The sequence below is a fragment of the Macrobrachium rosenbergii genome, chromosome 48, assembly GCF_040412425.1.
Source record: "Macrobrachium rosenbergii isolate ZJJX-2024 chromosome 48, ASM4041242v1, whole genome shotgun sequence".
Taxonomy (NCBI): domain Eukaryota; kingdom Metazoa; phylum Arthropoda; class Malacostraca; order Decapoda; family Palaemonidae; genus Macrobrachium; species Macrobrachium rosenbergii.
In genome coordinates this window covers 53,072,048-53,097,047 of record NC_089788.1, presented here as the reverse complement: position 1 = coordinate 53,097,047, position 25,000 = coordinate 53,072,048, and the positions used below count along the sequence as shown (strand labels likewise).

At 35.9% G+C, this 25,000-nt stretch overlaps 1 protein-coding gene across 2 annotated transcripts in view; it reads left to right on the top strand.

Moving 5' to 3' along the window:
* Window positions 1–25,000, top strand: part of LOC136831397 (obscurin-like protein 1) — a 101,577-nt gene that overhangs the window by 9,921 nt on the left and 66,656 nt on the right. For both annotated transcript variants that reach the window (XM_067091762.1, XM_067091761.1), the window contains exon 2: window positions 23,694–24,142. In XM_067091762.1, coding sequence (XP_066947863.1) covers window positions 24,073–24,142 — 70 coding nt within the window. In that variant the 5' untranslated portion in view covers window positions 23,694–24,072. The remainder of the gene's footprint in view (window positions 1–23,693; window positions 24,143–25,000) is intronic.

Sequence of the window (25,000 nt, the reverse complement as noted above, 5' to 3'; positions counted from 1 at the left end):
TTGGAAAGTCCCTCATCCAGTGGTTGAGAAGTGACTCCTTCTACTTCCTGGAAAGTCAGCTTTTGGGAGGTTAGTCTTCAAATGACTTGGGAAGCTTTTGGGGTTCCCCTTGTGCACACTCTAACCTCATTACTTCTGGTTTTCTTATATTTATTTTGAGTCCCATCTCCCGAGACATACAATGCATTCTGTTGAGCCAGTTTTGTAAATCTTGTGGCTTTTGCTGATTAAAACAGCATCATCTGCATTTCTAGTCTGTCAAGTTTCTATCGTTACTCCAGTCTAAACATTCTCTCCCACCTCTGACCATTTTTCTTATAAATCTTTGAGAAGGGCAAACAGCAAAGGTGACAAAACATTCCCTTGTAGCACGCCACTATTTAATGCAAATTCACTTGACAAAATCACGATAAGCCTGCTGTAGTTAAGAGATACTGTTTTTAGAATAATTTTCTTTTTCTTTTCTATTTTTATATTGCGTTAGCTGACAAAACTAGGTATCTTGAAATTAGACTTCGCTTACTCTCGTGTATTTGATGTACTGTACATTTTCGTTGTGTTCCAAGTGTACGCGCACACACACACACACACACACATATACACACATATATATATATATATATATATACATACATATATATATATATATATATATATATATATATATATATATATATATATATATATAAAACTGTTTATATATATACATATATATATATATATATATACCGACTGGTGACCCGGCACAGGATGCTGCTTTTATTGTACTCGTAAGGGTCTCACGAAGCGTGATAGGGCAATGTGGTTTGATATATGAACTGAAACTCCTCTTTTTATTTTTGTGGCATGGGGGCGGCTTTCCCGGGTTGCAATCTTGTGCTTTGTTTTTGGTGGTCTTATCAAATACTGAATTTTCCTATCACTCCAGCCATAAAGCTCAATAAAGGTTACCTTTGGTTGGTTACTGAGATGCAGCGCTACAATAAAAAAATCTATTTCATTATTATTTTGCAGAAGGTATGTGATTTATTTCACTACTTGAGAGCTGATATCTAGAAAGATCGGCAGATGACAACTGCCTGACAAATGTTTTGTGGGGTAGAGAGAGAGAGAGAGAGAGAGAGAGAGAGAGAGAGAGAGAGAGAGAGAGAGAGGGTTGCAAGTGAATTCTTAAAAGAAACCTTATCTTATGTTTGCATCTCGAAGGCATTTCGTAGAAGGGCGCTTGCACATGCCCACACAAACTCGCACAATAAATCACAAAGGTCCATGATATTCAGTCGGCTCCAGCATTCTTACTGTTTAAAAACGTCTGTCTCATGCACAATAGATGGTTCAGTTTCTGGTTCTTGGGTTTAGGAGATCTTAGTTTCCTCAGTTTTAAGTGAAGTTCTCTACTAGTCTAAAAATTACCTCTGCTAAAAATCAAATTTGTCCTGTAACCTTCATTTTGCGTTGTTAAATTTCTTGTCTGAAGCATCACCATAGTTTAATTTATCTTTTTCAATCCCTGTCTAATTCGAAGTTTCCTTGCTTTAAGCCCTCTTGTAGATTACAGGATCTCAGCGGAAAGCGTTCTCGGTTCAATGAAATACCTTTCTATAGGACCTCTGCTAATTTACAATTCCTGATTTAAAGTATATTCCTATTAAAAATATCCTGGTTTTCTTTGTCTGAAACTCTCTTCTGAATATCAATTATTGTTTTTTTTTTAATTTCTGCTGTTTGTAATTTTTATTGTTTTAATGTTTGATGTCTCATGATAGTTTGAATTTCTGCCTGATGCTCTGCTAGGCCTAAAACCTTCCTGTGCCGGAAGCACTCTGCTGGTTGAAATTTTCTGCTTTAAGAGTCAGGCGAAACCTGATAACTTACTTTTTTCAAAGCCTTTGCTAGGTCTAAAAAAATTGTCTGTTTCAAGTACTTAGCTATCTATAATTTCCACTGTTTTGAGGCTTCTTCTGATCGTAAAAATCTCTTGTATCAAATCCAGAGTTAGGGTACATTCGTCTACTTAAATCACTGGTATTTCAAACTCCATGTATATCAGCATATTCTTGATATAATCTCTCTGTCTGCATTTCTTTGCGGGACAATTTATTGCTCTCTGACGTCGTTACCGTATATTAAGTTCTTAAGCATAGTTATCCACATGTAAGTCATCCCTTTCACTTTCCTGGCGGGTAAGACTTAACCTCTTAAATAACAGGCTTCATAATCAAAATGGTTTTCTGATGTGATTTTCCAATAATATATGACGGTACGATCTACTCGGCTTCCGATAACCTCCAGTTTATGGCTTATCTATACTCATTATTTTATGTATATACTCTATTTCATATATTTGCGTATATAAACACAATGGTTTTCATGAAGTTATAGTGGGAATTTATTCATAGACAAACAAACAGACACACACGCATATATATTTACACGCACACACACACACACACACACATATATATATATATATATATATATATATATATATATATATATATATGCATTGTTCATAATTTTTCTGTGATTATAAAAATTCAAGAAGTCAGGGAAAAGACATTAAATATAGGTGGAAAGTTGATGGACAAGAAAATGGGTCATGAATGTTTTCAGAAGACTGAAGACAATGAAGAAAAAATCCAGAAGCTAGATGTGGCTGTTAGAGGAGAAAGCTGCTAGTGAAAGTGAGCGGGAATGATTTTACGAGGGTGAGCGGTAACTATGAAAAGGAGCAATGAACTTTAATGCGGATGGCAGAATAAGGGAAGCAGGTAATGCGTATCGGTACTTCCGAGTAACTAAAACTGATGATGGTAGGACGAAAGGAGGGCCTTCCCCACAACAAATGAAGTTAGGAAGGTAGAAATATGTGTTTCGAGGATTTGGGAGGGGATTATAGGCCCTACGGAAGCCAAAGTTGGCATTTATTTAGGAACTACTGACAGGGAAAATACGCAGGGGAATTCATGGTAAAAATAAAATGTAAGCCTAGGTGACAAGGTGGATCAGATCTGTCTTTAGATGGCCGGACATGTGGAGAGAACAGAGGAAGAGAGGTTAGGTAAAGAGTGTGTAGTGTGTACTTCAGGAAGCGACTCAGTGAATGCAAACTGAGATGAATGACAGGGCGTCAGGGGTCCTACGTAATGCGGGTTAGCCTTTTCGGAGGCGTATGAAGCTGCTGATTTTCTGGAAGTCTGCCTTTCAGGGGCTTAATCCGATCTCCAACAATTAAGATATGGAAGCGCCGCTGACCTCTGTCCTCTTTTTCTAGAGCAATCCAATGATGGGCGAAATGGCTTGATATTATGTTTTATAAATAAATACATATATACATGTGTTTTTATATATATACATATATATACTTATTTCTATATGTATACATATATATTTATATATATATATATATATATATATATGTATTTATATATACATGCATATATATATATATATATATATGTATATATATATATATATATATATATATATATATATATATATATATATATATATATATATATATATATATATATATGTATATATATGTACATATATACATACTGTAAATATGTATATGTATATATATACATATAGATATGTATATGTATACATATGTATATATATGTGTGTGTGTGTATATGTATGCATGTATGTATGTAAGTATGTTTACTCATGGCAATGATGACGCTGGGAGATTGAGACAGTGCAGTGAGGAGGCGGACCGGACGACGGAGGGCGTCCGAAGCGAAAGACGTCAGTGTCTGTGTGAGGGCGGAAAGGTAACATAGTCTTTAAGGAGAAAACAAAATCCATCTGTGGCAATGACTCGAAATGCCGTCTCATTTTTCAGCCTTTCTTTGGCCGACGCGATTCTTTTGTGTTATGACGAGATCGGCAAAGGAAGAGGATTAGCCAGATCAAAGGGAGCCTCACTTCTGACGGAGAGGAGGTGACCTGCCGGAGATGAAAGGCTACCGGCTAATTGAAGATATCGGAGACTTGGCCAGATTAATTCTGTATTCTTTCGCTGATCGAAATCATCTGTCGTCTTCCTCTGCGACGTTAAATCTCCGACCTTTCTTTCTCAAGGCGTTCTTGAGGTTGAATTTTGGGGGAGGAAGGTGAACTAATAAAAGAAAAGTGAATGCCATTTCTTTTTAAATATGTTTTTCTCTCTGTCTGTCTGTCTGTTTGTCTCTATCTGTCGTTGAACATAGCTTTACTGTTAGCCAGTCAACGGGGTAAAGCTTAATATATATATGCGTATATATATAAATATAAATATAAATATAAATATATATATACTGTATGTATCACACACATATCTATCTATCTATCTATCTATATATATATATATATATATATATATATATATATATATATATATATACATGTATATATATAGTTATATATTTATATGTAAGAGCCTCGATGGCTCGGTCGGTAGAGCAGCAGACTCGGACTTCATAAGAAGTCTGTGTTGCGGGTTCAAATCTGCAGCCAACCGGTCAGAGGGGTGGACACTTTGCTATCTGTGCAGACACCCCTGGATTATGTATGTAATCAACGGATAGGTTTGCTGAAAGAAAATGGGTGTTACAGACTAATACACACACAAACAAAGCCACTCCAACATCTTCTAAAAACATAATAGAGGCCTCACACGTCTCGAACTGTCGGCCTAACCGCTCACGTCCCCTCGCTGCTGGGAGAAAGGGAGCTGGGGATTTGGCACGATACATATACACATGTGCTACCGGGGTCTAAGCGATGTCAGGCAGGGCAGCAGATCGAGGCTACGGCCTACCCCAATGCCAAATCAAAAAAGTCCTTCAAAAAAATGGGAAAAGGCAAAGAAGAAGAAGTTATATATATATATATATATATATATATATATATATATATATATATACTTACCTCATATGAAAAATGGGAAAAATATACGTTAAACAAAGAAGAAGATATATTATATATATATATATATATATATATATATATATATATATATATATATATATATATATATGTGTGTGTGTGTGTGTGTGTGTACTTGTGTGTTTACATACATACATCTACATACATACATAACTATACGTGGCTGCGCGTCTAACAAAAGAAAATGTAAGAAGGAAGCCCATACGGAGAAACAGCCGCTCGAAAGTGACCTTAAATAATCTTATTCGTCCACTCGAAGGAGCGTGGAGAGGCCGAGAAGACAAAAGGGACGATAGGGAGCTCCAGTGGAGGAGCCGAGAGTGCTCCTGCCTCTGTAGGAGCCCTCGGCATTAATCATGGAAGAAGAAGTCCCGCAGTGAATAAATAAATAGATAAAAAGGTCCTTTCATTACTCATAACGCAATTAGACTCGAGAGCGGAGAACAAGTCGCGGTGCAAGTTCTGGCCAGATGGAAAAGATGTTAAATATATTAATATACATGAACTGTGGCTTTTTTTTCTTAGTTCTAGACAGTATGAAAATACCAGAGTAACCAGTCCTGGGAGGCAGCCATTCAGCTTACCTGGGCTGCTCCAGGTTTATCTGATTATAAATATATATATATATATATATATATATATATATATATATATATATATATATATATATATATATATGTATATATGTTTTTGTCATTTTATTTCTTTACCTGAAATTTCACGCTTCGGTCTCTACATTGGAAGGAGATTTTTTTTTTTATTTCGCATGCAATAATGTATTGAGAAACATCCCTTTCATTAGAATATTATTAATTTCTTCAAAATACGCATAGCTTTTCATAAACAGTATTAAGTGACAGACACGTGAGTTACTGTTGGTTAAACCATCAAAAGAATGTCACAGTTTTGTTTGAAATAGTCGGTTTTCACTATAATTCCGAAGTTTACAGTAAAACAAAAGTCTTATTTTTCTCATCTTCAGATATGGAACTTCAAGGTTCTATCTGATGACATACTTGATTCTCTCTGTCACCACACCTCTCTCTTTCTCCACCTATTCCCCATTCTCTGCCTCCAAATCCTCTCCAGCCCTCTCTCTCTCTCTGAAAGAAAGAAAGGTACCCCTCTGTGATATGGTTGGAGGCGAGAAAAAAAAAATGCATTTCAAAGGGTGAGAGCAGGCTACGAGAGGCACCTTTTAAACCTTTCATTTACTTTACAAAAATAAAAAAAAGGAGAAGAAGAATGGATTGCCAAAAATTCTGTGAATCCGGAAGGATATGAAACCCGAACCGAAGTCGTAAACGAACGATATCTCCTAACAAATGACTTCGGCAAACTGTGAAAGCGTGTTTGAAGCTCCACGGGGCCTGATAAGTCAGGGAAGTTTAGTTATATGGGATCTTCAGATGTATTGGTCTTTTAAAATATGATCTTGAACAGTAGGTATAGATTCTTGAAGAGGGATGGCATTGTGTTTTTGTACCTCTCTCTCTCTCTCTCTCTCTCTCTCTCTCTCTCTCTCTCTCTCTCTCTCTCTCTCTCTCTCTCTCTTACTCTCTATCTCTCTATTATTCCCTCCATTTATATATGTTTATATAGAGTATATATACATACATATATATATATATATATATATATATATATATATATATATATGTATATATATATGTGTGTATTCATATATCTGTGTGTACTGTATCTATCTGTATTATAATATCTGTCTGTACTCTATCTATCTATATATATATATATATATATATATATATATATATATATATATATATATATATATATATATTTATCTGTACTCTCTATCTATCTGTGTATATATATATACATATATACACACATATGTGTATATATACGCATATATACATATGTATGTATATATCACATATTTTTCCTTAACAGAGAGTGGCTCTCAGATGAAAATATTACAGTGATCACTGACACATTCATACTGTAACTGCTGAATCGGGGATGAACCCCTGTGTGCAAAAAATACTTCCACAACATTAGTCGCTTCATGCACACATGCAAGGATGGTCAGAGAAGGCATTTCTTCCTCCTAACGCCTCCGAGCTCAACACTTGTCTTTCAGGAAACTTTCCTCTTCCATTCCTTTCACATGACCTGACAATCTTTAAAAATTCTGATCTATCATTTCACCTACATTTACCTTTTTAACCATACGAGTATTCTAAATATCTATACTTCTTGATCATTGCATGTACAATATATTAGAGCCTCGATGGCCAAGTCGGTTAAAGCAGCAGACTCGGACTTCATAGAGGTCTGTGGCGAGTTAGAGAGGCGGACACTTTGTTATCCGTGTAGACACCCTGGGATTATGTATGTAATTAACGGATAGGTTTGCTTAAAAGCAAATGGGTGTTACAGACTAATATACACACAAACAAAGCCACTCTAACATCTTCTAAAAACATAACAGACACCTCACACGTCTCGACTGTCGACCTAACCACGCAACGTCTCCTCGCTGCTGGGAGAAAGGGCGCTGGGGACTGGTACAATAATGTACATATGCTACTGGGGTCTAAGCGATGACAGGCAGGGAAGCCGACGGAGACTACGGTCTACCCCAAAGCCAAATCAAAGTCCTTCAAAAGGAAGGCATCGTGCTTACCCCATACAAATGGGTAAAAAGCACGTTGAAAGAAGAAGGAGATTGCATGTACAATATATTACATTTGCTACGAAAACAAGCCATCGCTATAGCTTTTACATTTTTTCTTTCATTCGCTCTTATCAGAACTTCACCTCCACAGAATATTTGGATTAAGTTCCTACATACATTCCAACCTCGGCGACCACAAACGTTTTAAGCTTCACCTCAAGTTTTTGGTAGCACCCCGCTACTTTCCTTTCTTCTCCTGCACTGTGACTCAGTTCTTCTTCTATCCTAAACGAGATTTACTCCCAAGCGCTTATACGAATCTACTGCGTCCATTCTTCCATCGTCCATGCCACCATTCACTTCTTCAGGTTACAGGTTTCAAATTACCACCGCATAACCCTACTCTTACCCACATAAACTTTCATGTTTTTCTTCTGTAAATAATTTGAAGCTTTCACTGGCGGCTGCAGCTGCTCTTCACTGTACTAATTTGTTGAGACCTGAAATTGTATTTTATTTTTAATGAAGCGTCTATTAAAGTATGCTGGCGGAAGAGTGACTTGTCTGGTGTGCAATAGCGATGAATTATGGTTGTCATTTTCCTCGACTGTCTCACATCGTGATGGATGCGGTGATGTGAAAAGTCGACGTAAGTGCAAAGTTGAGGGATAAGACGATAGGTCGTAAAGGTAGTTTATATATATATATATATTATATATATATATATATATATATATATATATATATTCATATATATATATATATATATATATATATATATATATATATATATATACACACACATATACATATACATATTTAATAACAGGACCTCATTTAAACTGGATGGTATCTAGCGGAGATATTCATTCAGGAAAAGTTACAAGCTTTCTAGGGCTACCAGTCCTCATCGTTTGGTATCCGTAGACAATGAGGACTGTTAGTCCTAGAAAGCCCGTAACTTTTCCTGAATGAGTACCTCCGCTAGATACCATCCACTGAACAATTGTGTAAATGATAAAGTTCATATATATATATATATATATATATATATATATATATATATATATATATATATATATATATATATATTTATATCTACATCTATATATATACATTTTATATATATCTATATATATTTATATATATATATATATATATATATATATATATATATATATATATATAAAATATATATATATATGTTTATATTTTTGTGAGCGTGTGTGGGTGGGAATGTAAGTATAGGTATCTTCCATCATGGGAATTACAACGGAATATAGAATATAAACAAAGTATATGGCCACTGCAAAAGTGAAACGACGGAGTGGAAGAGGTTTCTCTTTTCTTCCATGGCATTTTCAAGGAAAATGCCTGAGATTAATGACGAAAGATATTTTACCCTGTTATTTCACTTTCCTAGATGCCATATACTTTATATATATATATATATATATATATATATATATATATATATATATATATATATATATATATATATATATATATATATATATATATATATATATATATATATATATACATATACACACACACACACACACACACACACATATATATATATATATATATATATATATATATATATATATATATATCTATATATATATATATATATATATATATAAAGTATAATCTAGTGAAATAACAGGGTAAAATATCTTTCGTCAATAATCTCAGGCATTTTCCTTGAAAATATATATATATATATATATATATATATATATATATATATATATATATATATATATATATATATATATATGATTTTAATCACTTTAACATGTAGCTCCTTTATCACACATTACCATCTGTATATAAGAATGGATGTATGTATGTATGTGTGTGTGTATGTTCCAGCATAATTTTTCAAATAAACTTTGTATACATATAACTTACTATCTGGAAAAGAATACTTTGGGGGTAAGACATCACTGGCACTAAAGGGGGGAGGGGGGGGGAACGGGGTGACATGTAAAAATAACCGAAAATGACAGATATTAGTGTCTAATCCATAGTTTTCGAGGTCACTGAGATAAATAGTAACAATCCTGATGCCCTTTAAGTCCAAGGTCAGCCCTGATAGGAAGGGTGGGGGGTGAGAAGGGGTGAAATATAAAATGTCAAAAATGCTGGGCACTGTAATTGAAGCAGATATCTTAACAGGAAAGGGAGAGAGTGAGAGAGAGAGTAGAGGGGGTGTTAAGGAGGAAAGAGAGAGAGAGAGAGAGAGAGAGAGAGAGAGAGAGAGAGAGAGAGAGAGAGAGAGAGAGTTTATCAGCTGTCACTCAGAGTTCTCCAGGGAAGTGCCGGGTTGGTCAGCCAGTAGGTGATAAAATAAGAGATGGAATGTAGACCCTGACTGGTTAAGACTTTATTTCTAAGCCACTGAAGAAGGACATATTGCTAGAAATCACAATATATTTACTACATAGTCAGTACTGACGGCCAACCATGCACAACAGTTTGAGATTACACATCCACAAATAACAGGTGTCAAAGGAGGAGTGGCTTCAAAAGCTCATAAGAGCTAGTGGAAGAAATCACAATATGCTCTCAAGGGACAATACATACAAACATACAGACGATAGGAAACTACAAATCCACACTTGACTGGTGTCAGGGGGGAGGGGCGAAAAAACTCATTAGTACTGCTGCCCCATACTGTGTTTAGAAATGTAATCCTTCTTCCACGCATCTCTACTGCCCTACATAAAATTTAACCATTTTATAAATTTCTTTTGAACTTACAGGGTCAAGTTTATATATTATACTATATATATACTACTATATATATATATATATATATATATATATATATATATATATATATATATATATATATATATATATATAAATATAATCATATATAATGTGTATGTGTATGAGCATGTGTCAATACTTTGTCTGCCTCTCTCTCTATCTCTCTCTACACGCACGCGCACACAGACACACACTCACACATATGCATAATAATAATAATAATAATAATAATAATAATAATAATAATAATAATAATAATATAATAATATACTCCTTTTCCCTTTTAAACGAATAACTCCGGAGTATATCAAACCTCAAGAGCTCAGCAAGTCGTTTGGGATGGGATTGCTGTTACTTTCCACGATCCGCTGGCCACCAAGTGCCCGAGATCAACCTAGGTATTCCCGAGAACCATTTTATTTACATACAAACATAAAAGATTAAGTAAGGCCCATAAAGCACGAAAATGAAATTTATTAAGCTTTCGAAGGGACCGCCTCCCGTCCTCTTCAGAATTCCTGACGAGGAAGCGGTTAATAAATTTCATTTTCTTGCTTTGCGAGCCTTAATTAGTCTATTTTATAGTACATACATATATATTTATATATACATATGTATATACGTACTGTATATATACATATATGTATATGTATATATGTATGTATATATACATTTATATAAATACATATGTATATATTTATATATATATATATAAATATATAATATATATATATATATATATATATATATATATATATATATATATATATATATACATACATACATATATATCAAATACAAGGAGCCCACGCATACGCCAAAATGTGGAAAATAAAGGCTATATTTCAGAGACCAAAGAACCACATATACCACTTCACAACATAAAACTTTTAATTTTAGATGTAGATTCCCTATTCACAAAAGTACCAGTACAGGACGTTCTACAGTTTTTGAGGGGAAAAATTAGCCCCCTATTCAGATCATTTCCCACTAGCCCTAGATAAAATAATAGTTAGTTGAATTATGTGTATCAAATAACATCTCTTCATTTGGGGAGTCATTCTGTAAACAAAAATAAGGGTGCAGCATGGGCAGCCCTTCAAGTCCTGTTTTAGCCAATCTATACATGGAATATTTTGAAACTGTAATAATAAATGCAATAAAACCTAAAGACATGCTGTGGATGAAATATGTAGATGATATCTTAACATTTTGGGATAATAATTGGGGCAATTTCAATGAATTTCTTTCAAAATTAAATGCATTAGTGCCTAGCATCAAATTCAAAGTTGAGAGGGAAACAGACAACAAAATTAATTTCCTTGATGTTTTAGTAATCAGAGACACGACAGAATACAAATTTACCATATACAGAAAACCAACTTTCTCTCTGCCATACATCCATTTTTATAGCTATCATGACATCTCTATCAAGGCAGCGTAGCCAGCAATTTATTCCTAAGAGTCTTAGTGATTTGCTTCCTAGATTTCCTGGAAAAGGAAATTTAACTAATCCGTAAGCAGCTGTCATCTCTAAAGTACCCTGACCATATAGTTGAGAAAGTGATCCACAAAGCAAACACTATTTTCTACCGCCCCCCGCCCATAACAAGACAAGAGAGACGCCCAACAATAAAATAAAAATCCCACACCTTAGCCAAATCCCTGATTAACGTCCAATAAAAGCCAGTCCCCAAGACACAGGAGTTTACGAAATCCCTTGCCTCGGTTGTGACCAATCTTATAACGGCTTTACAGGCAAATCACTACTCCAGAGATTAATACAACATAAACGTTCAGTTAGGTATGGACAACAGAGCTCATCTATTTTTAACCACATAAATAACCATAATCACAGAATAAACTGGAATGTGTCTCGTATAATTTATAGCAGCAATTGTCAATTCAAAAGCCAGATGGTGGAATAAACTTTTATTAAACAAAGAAACACCATGAATCTTTCAAGAGGTGCCTGGGATTCGGATATTATAGATAAAATCTTCCTCCAACCAGCGATTAAGAAGATTAAAGAGAAATTGTCAACTGGAGTAACGTAGCGGCTGATCTGTGGACCTTCTGGTATAAATGCCGCTTTTCTGTAACTTTTTCTCATTCACTATTTGCCTGAGGAGAGAAGCAGTTAGGTCGCTGAAATATAGCCTTTATTTGCCATATTTTGCCGTTTGTATGGGCTCCTTATATTTGATTGAATCCTGTTTTAACAGAAAATATTTCACTGTCATATATATATATATATATATATATATATATATATATATATATATATATATATATATATATATATATATATATATATATATATATATATATATGCATATATACATATATGTATATATAAATATAAAGTTAATTATATCTTACTTTAACCAGACCACTGAGCTGATTAACAGCTCTCCTAGGGGTGGCCCGAAGGATTAGATTTAGTTGACGTGGCAAAGAACCAACTGGTTACCTAGCAACGGGACCTACAGCTTATTGTGGAATCCGAACCACATTATGACGAGAAATGAATTTCTATCACCAGAAATAAATTCCTCTAATTCTTCATTGGCCAGCGGAGAGTCGAACGCTGGGCCAACAGCGTGCTAGCCGAGAGCTCTACCCACCCATCCAATGAAGAACTACATATACAAAATATATATATACAATATATATATATGTATATATATATATATATATATATATATATATATATATATATATATATATATATATATATATATATATATATATATATATATATATATATATATATATATATATATATATATATATATATATATATATATATATATATATATATATATATATAAGCGTTAAGCTACAAATGGCCTTTAATATCCAATTCGCTCTACCTCGGAAATAATATGTTTTCATATATGTTACCCAAAGGGGAATTTTTAGTTGATAATAATTCCGTTGTCTCGTGGGCTTGAACCACGGAAGACAACAACTCAGTACCACAGTGACGCACATTAAACCGTGTGGTTTAATGCGCGTCACTGTAGTCCTGAGTTCTTGTCATTCGTGGTTCGAGCCCACGAGACGACGAACTTATTATCAACTAAAAAAATTCCCATTCGGACAACTTATATGAAAATATATTATTTCCGAGGTAAAGCGAATTGATATTAAAGGCCGTTTGTAACAATGCTTGCATATGAATCACGGTGATGTGATAAAATTCACATATATATATATATATATATATATATATATATATATATATATATATATATATATATATATATATATATATATATATATATATATATATATATATATATATATATATATATATATATATATATATATATATATATATATATATATATATATATATATATATATATATATATATATTATATACAATACATAATGGGTTTGTGCATAGGAACATTAATGGACAGGACAAGTACAAAGAAAGGGAGAGAGAAAAAAGGCACATAATGAAAATGATAGGTGAGTTTGAGCGAGATTTTTACGGAATGTACGTTGTTCTCTACGGGTTAGAGAATAAAAGATGCGAAAGATTGTCTGTCCTGAGTGAGATTCTTGGTTGATGGTGTAAATATATTTTAAAGATTTGTTGAAGAGGACAGTAAGAGGCTGTAGAATGGAGAGGCACAAATAGTCGGTAGTGTTCAAGTGAGATACTGTGATAAGGTGATGATATTGTAGCAGATTAAGATGTTTAAGGCTTGCCAAGTTGAGGGATATGTCTAGAAGGAACGTGAGAGGAATAAGCTCTATCGATTTAAAGGTAAAGAGTTAGTCAGTCTTTGAAGGAAGTTGTATGACAGAATAATGAGGGATTGATAGAAGTACACTGATCGTTTAGGGAAGAAAGAAGAGGTGTGGATCGGGAGTGCTTGTAATGAAGTACTTATGTGAAAAACTAGGAAACAATGGGAAAAGTTTGTACATGACCTACGTGATCCACTGAAAAGCTTATGACAGAACTGATAAAGATACAATGTAGAAGGTATCAGGGATGTATGGTACAAAAAAAAAAAAAAGGTGCTGGAAATAATGAAGAGGAATTGCAGAAACAAGTGAAAGAGTTTGAAAGTGAAAAGATTATGAAGGGAAATGGGAACCAAGAGTGGCCAAATGAATACTAGTAGGGAGGGCAGAAGAATGGAAGCTGCTGATTGAGATGAGTATCTGGGATTAGATATTTTAATAATGAACTGAAAAAGAAGACGTTTGTCTCAGAATAGGTGAGGCAAAGAAAACAGCTGGGTGTGTGCCAAAGACTGGGGAGATACTTGAGTGTCCTTTAAAGCCAATGTTGAACTGTATGAAGAGACTGTTGAGGCAATTCCGTTTTTTGGAAGTAAAGTGTGGACACTGAATGCGAATAAAAAAATGTTGAAGTAATTGAGCTGAATTGCTTGAATAGTATATGTGATGTCAAATGAATTGAAATGGTGAGAGATGAAGAGATAAGTAGAAGTGATAAAGCGGTTGGAACAGGTGAAAGAAATGAAGAATGTGTTTTGAAATGCTTCTGTTATGTGGAAAGAATAGAGAATGGTTGAGTAGTGAAAAAAAAAATAGAGGAAGATTTAGCGATGAAATGTGTAAAATTCGCAAACATACCGAAGGATGACAGAGAGACCTTGTAATGGCTGTGCAGATGAATCTGGAGAGGTTCTGGAAAGGTAGCACTTTGAGGTCCAGGAGGAACAAGAGTACGTACAAGATAGAATGAATGACTTCAGTAGGCCTATATGTGTTCCGGATTCGATGTACAACTAATGTTGTGGAAGTTTTCCGTGCAGAGGGATCAACCTCGATTTAATATTAAAGTATGTTGGTGGCAATGACCATTGTCAAGTTATTTCTGGAACCACCCCTTGTATGTGTGTGTGTGTGTGTATATATATATATATATATATATATATATATATATATATATATATATATATATATATATATATGTATATGGCTGACCAAATTAATTTTTTCCCGCCTACATGGAGTGGCTCCAGAGAGGTAAAGTCAACTGCCATGCTACGCTTATTATTGAGCTGGTGAAAGGGGATGAAACCACACAGAAACATCCACATCACCGTCCATATTATAATATATTTGTACCCAAGAGTTATCATCAAAGCATCGACCTGTCCTAAATATGATGTGCCACTCACCTTTATCGTGCTTGCACTATGTCGGTCGCTGAATATTAAAGCTTACCTGTTCCAGTATTTCTTTCACTCCATTAAGGCCGCACTTTTCTCTCTCTCTCTCTCTCTCTCTCTCTTCCCCGTAGGGAGATGGGTAGTAGTGTCATCCGTGCACCTCGCACGGTGCACTGTAGGCCTTACTTAAGGTTCTTTGCAGAGTTCCTTCGGCCCCAAGCTGCGACCCTTTACATTCCTTTTACTGTACCTTCGTTCATATTCTCTTTCTTCCATTTTACTTTCCACCCTCTCCTAACAATTGTTTTATAATGCAACTGCAAAGTTGTCCTCCTGTTACACCTCTAAAGCCTTTTTACTCCCAATTTCCCTTTCTGCGCTGAATGGCCTCATAAGTCCCAGCGCTTAACCTTTGGCCTAAATTTTATATTCCATTCCATTCTATCTCCACTTCCTTATAGGATTTGTGAATTTTACATCATTTCCTTGACATATTGTCTTCTTCCCCTCCACATGACCAGACCACCTATACATGCTTCGATCTATCTTTTCTCCCGTTCCAACCTTTCCACCACATTTTTAGTTTTCTGTAAAATAAAAGTATTGTTCCCGCTTTGTCTGTCTGTCTGCACTTTACTCTGTCTGCACTTTTTTCTGTCTGCACTTTTTCTGTCCTCCCTCAGATCTTAAAAGTCATTGGGGCTAGAGGGCTGCAAATTAGTATGTTGGTAATTCACCTCCAATCATTAAACATACCAAATTGCAACCCTCTAGTCTCAGTAGTTTTAAAATTTTATTTAAGGTTAAAATTAGCCATAATCGTGCGTCTGGCAACGATATAGGACAGGTCACCAGCGGGCCGTGGTTATAGTTTCATGGGTCGCGGCTCATACAGAATAATACCGAGGCCACCGAAAGATAGATCTAAGTGCGGTGGTCTTGATTATACGCTGTACAGAAGAGTCGATTGCGCGGAAGAAACTTGGACGCATTTTCTACTTGTTATCCTTTTGAATTCAAAGTCTTCCACACATACCATACAGACACTTCTCCCAAAAGTATCTACCTGTTCTCTTTCGTCCGCATTCAGCATCAACATTTCACTCCAATAAAGGATATCAGGCTCAACAATCCCTTCCATTAGCATTCCCCTTCCCTTCCACACCTTTTCACAAACCTAGCGGTTTTACTCATTTCATAGTTCCTCATTAGATGGGTCGATATCGTACTCGGCTGGCACTCTCCTAGGCCCGCGTTCTATACTCCGGCCGGCCAATGAAGAATTAGAGGAATTTATTTGTGGTGACAGAAATTCATTTCTCGGTATAATGTGGTCCGGATTCTACAATAAGCTGTAGGTCCCGTTGCTAGGTAACCAGTTGGTTCTTAGCCACGTAAACTAAATCTAATCCTTCGGGCCAGCCCTCTCTAGGAGAGCTGTTAATCAGCTCAGTGGTCTGGTTAAACTAAGGTATACTTAACTTTTAACCTAATTTGTGACTCACTACTCGCCCTGCCCTGCCATAGCCTGTAAACCTCATCAAGTCAGTCTTGATTACCGGCGCTCTCAGCCTTTTCATCTGACAAACTCTTTCGGACTCTTTCACCCGCCTGACCATCCTCTCCTCATTATCGCTGATCAGCTTAGTCTCATCTATATTTGTAAGCGTCAGACATTCCACAAATCAAAATAACTTTTAAGAACCCAGTAAGACAAATAAAATAGATAAAATCTCCTAAAATGAACGAATGTAGACACACAAACACACATATATATACATAAATTTATGTATGTATGTATGTTTTTCTGTATGTATGTATGTATGTATGTACATTTTGGTAAATGCTAACGAAAGGAGAGAGGGAGAGTGTGGTTTAACTTGCCCCACAGGTACGAGTTTTGAGAGAGAGAGAGAGAGAGAGAGAGAGAGAGAGAGAGAGAGAGAGAGAGAGAGCGAGCAAATAGGCGTATATATATTTGGGGGAACCTTCATGGCGCGGGAGAGAGAGAAATGACTATTTATATTTAGGAATTGGTCAGTTATACGATATTCCATTGTTTCACCGCTGTTTTTAAACCATTAAAATTGTTAGCCAGAATTCCCCTGTTATATTTACGCCCTTCCATTTCCATTTATTTGTTCAGAGGTTCGCGCGCAAACGACTGAACGAACACACCGGCCAATGTTTCTTCCCAGCGATTCAGTTCAGCCGCGAATTCAGCTGTGAAATTCAGTTTCGCTCGGTGACTAATTCATCCGGGGATTTGTTATCCCGCTGTTTTGCTTTATTTTTCTACCGGCATTTCTAATAGTACGCGTTTTCCTTTATTCCTACGAGAGAGAGAGAGAGAGAGAGAGAGAGAGAGAGAGAGAGAGAGAGAGAGAGAGAAATATTTGAATATTTGATATAGCAAACACTGTATTCTGACGAAGCAGTGATCACTTCACGTCTCTTGTTTAATCTATTCCCTCAACCTTTTCTCGTTTTCTATTTCTGTCTACGAACCCGTGCAGTCGACTGACCACTAAACAAAACTTCACTGTTCAGGACAACAGAGACACGCTAAAATTTTTTGGTAAATGGCCCAGATCTCTGAGTCCTCGCGTGGGGTCGAACCTGGAGCGTGTGGGGGTAAAACTTAATCCAGAAGAGAGAGAGAGAGAGAGAGAGAGAGAGAGAGAGAGAGAGAGAGAGAGAGAGAGAGAGAGAGAGAGATAAGAAATTACTGGAGCGAGTAGGGGTCAAATTTAATCCGGAAGCGAGAGAGAGAGAGAGACAGTCAGACAGACAGACAGACAGAGAGAGAGAGAGAGAGAGAGAGAGAGAGAGAGAGAGAGAGAGAGAGAGCGATTGGCAAATTACTTACCAAATGAAATCCACAATAATGCATCATGGTTATCTAAAAAAATCGGGATTAAATGATTTTATCATAGACTTACAATCAAACAGTTTGATGTAAATAAAAATCTTTTGAAAATTACGTTTCTGTTTACTGAAACTTTAGGAATGTTCCGCTTACCATGTTTGGGTCAGTTTTAAGGAATACGTACCTCGGGAATATCTCCGATGGAGAATTATCACCAAAGGGGAATTTATATAAGTGATAAATGGATTGGTACCGCCGGGACACGAACCCTCGACACCGACCTATTCAGCGACTCCAGTTGACGTTACCACTGCGCTATCAAGAGAGGTATAAGTCATCGCCGAGTCTGCTGTATTGTTTTTACCCATCGTGAGCGGGAAAATTTTCCCGCTCTGATAAAAAATTTCATGATAAGAGCTGCGTGTTCCAAACGTACCAATGAACTATCATGGCGGAGGTGGTTCATTGCCGAGGCTAAGTACAATTTCCCCGCTCACGACGGGTAAAAATGAGTTCAGCAAACTCGGCGATGACTTATACCTCTCTTGATAGCGCAGTGGTAACGTCAACTGGAGTCGCTGAATAGGTCCGTGTCGAGGGTTCGTGTCCCGGCGGTACCAATCCATTTATCACTTATATAAATTCCCCTTCGGTGATAATTCGCCATCGGAGATATTCCCGAGGTAGCGTGAATTTGATATTAAGCGACATTTGTAGCTTCATGATTGTATATAAATCACGGTGTGATAAAAATTTCATATATATATATATATATATATATATATATATATATATATATATAATATAATTAAAAGAACTAATCCCCATCAACGATTGGGACAAAACGGGTTCGATTCCGACCGAGACAAATCAATGTGGGTTACAGCTAGGTAGAGCAATAGGGAAAAGGAGTATGTTTAAAAAAGAAAAGAAAAGATTGTAAAGGAAGTCGTGTAATTAAAAACACAAAATTCATGAAAGTTATTCGATTTAGAATTTTCCCCTGAATTTTAAAATACGTCTTCAGGGCTGAGAGCCATTGTGCCCTACTTGAAACAGATGAATTCCAAACAGCGCATTAGGCCAGACACTTGTACGAGTAATGAGTACACAAAGGGTTTTTCTCTCCACGACGTCCCCCACCCCCCATTTATTTTACTTTTTTTTTTTTTTTATTTTTTCTTGTTTTTAGTTAGCATGGCTTTTGGTACGTAATGGGGAAGTGTTTAGTATCTAAAAGTATCTTTTCAATTCCGAACAGAAAACAAGAGAAGTATTTTTATATGTGCCTGGGTTGTTGGTCGATTACGGCCAGTGGGATGTCAGGGATATGCAATCTCCACAAGTCCTGTATAATTAAATAAAAAACGCCTAATACAATGCGAATGAAAACCATGCAAAGTTGAGGAAAATGAAGATCTCTCTCTCTCTACATATATACATATACATATATATATATATATATATATATATATATATATATATATATATATATATATATACTGTATATATATGTATATAGATCAGCCAGGTTGATTGTTGATCAGCTAGTATATATATATATATATATATATATATATATATATATATATATATATATATATATATATATATATATATATATATATATCAACCTGATCAACCTGACGCTGCCCGGGAAAACTCTGGGTGACAACCGATAATCTCTCTCTCTCTCTCTCTCTCTCTCTCTCTCTCTCTCCTCCCTTTCCTGTTAAGATAGTTGCTTCAATTATATTGCCCAGTATTTTTGACATTTTATATTTCACCCCTTCTCACTCCTATTCCTACTGGGGTTGAACTTGGACTTAAAGGGCATCGGGAGTGTTAATATTCATATCAGCAACCTCGCAAACTATGGATTAGACACTAATATCTGTTGTTTTCGGTTATTTTTACATGTCACCCCCTACCCATCCCCACACCTTTGGTGGTAGTGATGTCTTACCCCCACAGTATTCTTCTCATGGTAGTAAATCATATGTATAACAAATTTGGTTGAAATTGCTCAATGCGTTTCAGAGTTATGCTGGAACATACACACGCACACGCACATACATGCATCCATTTATATATATATATATATATATATATATATATATATATATATATATATATATATATATATATATATATATATATATATATATATATATACACCTTGGAATTGACCTATAATTTCTGAAGTGCTAAAACATCAGATAGACAACGATGAAGACAGAAATGCACCTCATGTAAATAAATGCTGGACAATCGTAGGACTAAAGATTACAGAGGTCCTTTTCTGGATGGATGTAAATGATGTTGGGATGTAACGGGAGAAGTGTGTTAAAAGAAGACAGCAAAAGATGGAATAAAAATAGCTACAGAAAAACTCAACCCATATTATTGTTATTATGATTATTATTGTTATTGTTAGTATTAATATCAATGGAAAAAGCACAGAACTCCCACACAGTACAGTGGCATACCAGCTGTAAAGCGGCAGAAAAAAAGTATAGCGAATAATGAATAATATTTATAGTAAAAATATTTAACCTAGCAAACATAGATAAGCTTCACGTGAAACGTTATCCTGACCATTGATCAGGATCATAGAGTAATACAGTAAATAAATCACCCTAAAATGAATAACAAATGCACCCATGTTACTTTCCGATTATTTTTCAAAAGGAGAAAATTAAAATAAACACAAAAATACACGAAGAGGAAAAATTCAATCTCGACTCCATCTAAACTTTTCTGTTTAGTTACCTTTGAGAAGAAACGCCGCATTGAACGTTACGGGACGAAATTTACTTAGAGAAAGTTGGGAGATCTGATCACTAGCCGGGAAGTTCTGTTGCTATGAGCCAGCAAATAAACTTTTTTGTCATCAGTCACAGGAGAAGCTCCATCTCGTTATGACGTCAGAATGTTTCTGCTTTTTCACTGGGGAGGTTTTCTTGATGCCTCATGGAGGAGTGCTGACGTAAAAACATCTGATTAGTCTTTTGTTTTTTTCGGCCACCAACAAAGTTGGATGCATTTTATGTATTCACCTGTTTGCTTATTTTTCTGTCTGGCCAGACTGTATCAGAAAATAAAATAAGTGTGATTAGGATAGACTTATACAAATATTTTGGAAGGATGGGTCACGGGACCAAGGAAGAAAATTGTTTGCTTGAATACTTCCTTTCAGTGAGACATGGCTTCTCTGAGTGCTTTCATAATCCTTCTCACTGAAAAACTTTATAGCGTACGTGAATTCAGCTCCAATGCTATATTCTTAAAAAAAATAAAAAGATAAAGAAAACGAAGCACAAACACACGGAATCTCCTTCTAAAAATCCGGGGAAAGAAATCCCAGGCAGAGTAATAGGCGATTGTCCAGAATTTAACCTGAGGGCGACGTGAGGCAAGTCGGCGTGATGATATTAATTCGGCTAACACGGCATGAGTGGGCACGGAATTGCAATCATGCACCGCCATTTTTCTAAAAAGTCTGGGGCTTAATGAGCGCTTATTACCTGTCTGAAAGAAAGAAAATGGGAAAGCCCAAAGGAAATTTTAACAGTTAACGTGTTTCGCACTCTTTCATTAACGGTACATATCCTAGGTTGTATAAGGATGAGAGGATACTTGCAAAATATTTCATTGTTCACTGATATGAGCTGTTTATAACCGAGGAAATTACTTTTCATAAAAAGGTTCAATTAGAACCAGAGGAACGACGAGCATAAAGAAAATCTAGTTCTCCAGCCACGATATTCTGTTTTGTGCGAGGCACCGACCTTCTCAGAAATGATTTGATAGGACGACATCAACTCTTTTTTGATGAGAGCGATGACCCCACCACTGTAGGGTCAGTTGATGGTGGTCCAGAATTCAAGTCCCGCTCGTGGCTCGATAGATTTCACTGGCAAATGGGACCTTACTGTTCCTAAGCTAGGGATGGGGGTTTTGTGAGACCCATTGGTCTATCTGCTGAGACATTAGAACCAATACCTGGTTCTCGTTGGTCCTTACTTGGGTGGGGAAGGGGACCGGGGCGCTAATCTTATGTTTCTAGGATATAGTGAGACAGAGCAAAGATCTGTCTCTTGTCTCTGCCACTCATGAATGACATTGAGAGGAACAAAGACCATTTTGGAGCACAGATTTTCTGTGGGCTTAGTTGTGGGACGGGGATTGGGCGCGTTCTCCACGCCCACCTTTCAGCCATTTTGTTGACTGATAGGAGTGCCTTTTCAGTTACTTGTGGTAGCCAGGTCATCTCAGGCTCTTATTTTTATTTTTTGTCTTACGAAGGCTCTTCATATATGATTATACGTTAAAGAAATTCACAGCTCTCTGTTGAGTTTTACTTTCAAATACATTCGAACAGTTCCTTAACTGTAGATTCTCTTCTCCATTAAATATGAATTACGTACTGATACCCTGAACTGTGTCATTCCGGTTTTCACATAAACGAGGAACATTACAAACGTTCACGATAACAACCATCAAGGTGCAGTATCTCACTTCTCTCGTTCTCGCTAACAGGGCAATCCTATATTTATGGCAGCTTCGTATTGATATGAGCCGTTAACATATTCATGCATATGTGACGTATATTTTATGCACAGCTGAAACAGATATTGCAGTTAAAAAGGAATCAAATGTTCACTCGCCCTGTTGGGGTTTCAGATATTATTGTCGATATTAACAGTTAATGGAAGGGAAGCATAAACCACATTTTATGCTCTGAAACGAATTCAGAGCATAATATGAAAACTTTTTAAAAAGTATCAGGATATATATGTATATATATAAATACACACACACACACACACACACACACACACATATATATATATATATATATATATATATATATATATATATATATATATATATATACATATTAGCTAACCGATCTATTCGTATCTCACACTACAAATTTCATACTTATTCCGAGTATGCTTACGTAGGTTCGTAATGAATAACAAAACGCAGATTGTGCAATTCCTAAACATATTTCCACCAACGATTAATATACAATTCATGTCTTTCATTGTAATTTTGGTCTATTTTATGTCCCTTTTCCCTTTCTCTATTGAGGAGTCCAAGAGAGGCTTGGTGAGCCTGTATGAACTGGAGTTATAAAACAAAATGATGGGGTTACTGAAGACTCTGTCATCGCGAGGTGTTTTCACACTCTAAGAATTCTACAGATACTGGAAATATTCGGTTTCTTTGTCAAACAAAGACATGCTTTTGAGATATTATGAACTATAGTTTTCCATTTATTCTGCAGTAATAATATACCGTTCCACTGAAGGAGGTATGCGAGTTGATTAATAAAACCTGGTAGAAATAAACGTTGCCATAAACTATGTCTCCATTATGTGAATGACGTCGAAATACATTACTTTAGTGTTCAGAAACTACAGTAGATGAAAATAACTTAATGTCTAAAGGACTGATTACGCGAACAGTGGTAAAACGGAAACAGCAGATAAATGTAGAAAAGTATGTGTGCGAAATCCAAGTTTCAGGAGGTGATTTTTGATGATGTAAAACGATAAAGTTTTCAGATATCTCCATCAGACTCCAAAAAATGACCGTCAGAAGCGCAAGACTGATGGACAACTGAGTTCAGAAACGGGGAAACAAGAGGAGGCACAAGCGGAAAGATGACCAGCTCTCTGTTATCGCGGAGTTCCAGCCAACTGGTGCTGTGTTTGCATCTGCTCTGCTCTTTGGGTAAGTCCCGCCCAATTTGCTCCGCTGTTTTTCTTCTCACTGTCATTTTTTACTTATAAATTCATTTAGCCAATTTTTTTTTATGCATTGGTCCACAGGATCTGTCTTCGTCATGGAAGCCGGTGATGTATTTTCGCCTCATAAACGTCCAAACTTTCTGCATCACGATGTGACGCAAAGGAAATGGCATTTTTTTTTCTCTCTCATTTCCATTCATTTAAATTCTTGCTCCGCTAATAACGTTGAGCTCAACATATTCCTGTTTGAGAATATGCAATGCATCAACCAGAGCGCTGTCATTACTCACCAACAGCTAAATCCAGGGAAAAAATGAACTCCCGTCATACCTTTCGCATCATTCCTCATGTTTTCGTTTGTTTGTAAGGTGTGTGGAAGTGTTATTACTAATGTAAGAAGTACAAAGATATTATGGTTAGAGAAATCATAACCGCGACGACTCAATCTGAATAAAAGTGGACGTGCATGACCTAAGGAAGCAGAAATGATATATCAAATACAAAGCCTTAAAATAAAAAAAATAACCCACTTGGAAAGAATTCATATTTTTCAATATGGCATGTAGTCATGCCAAATAAAAGAACTAGCTCCACTGGGCATGACTGCTCATGATATGCGTACAAGTTAGTCAGGCCATCTAACACTCTTTCCTCCTTGCACAGGAACAGTTTAAAGTGTCAATGAACCTCGAGTGCCATATTTCATCAAAGGTTACACTTTCGTGACAGAGGATTCCCTCGGCTGTGATAATAAAGATGGATCTCACGAACATTTACCCTACAAGTCAAGGTTACTACAAAACGGTTTTCCTACTTTTAGCTTTTGTGAGGAGAATCGTGT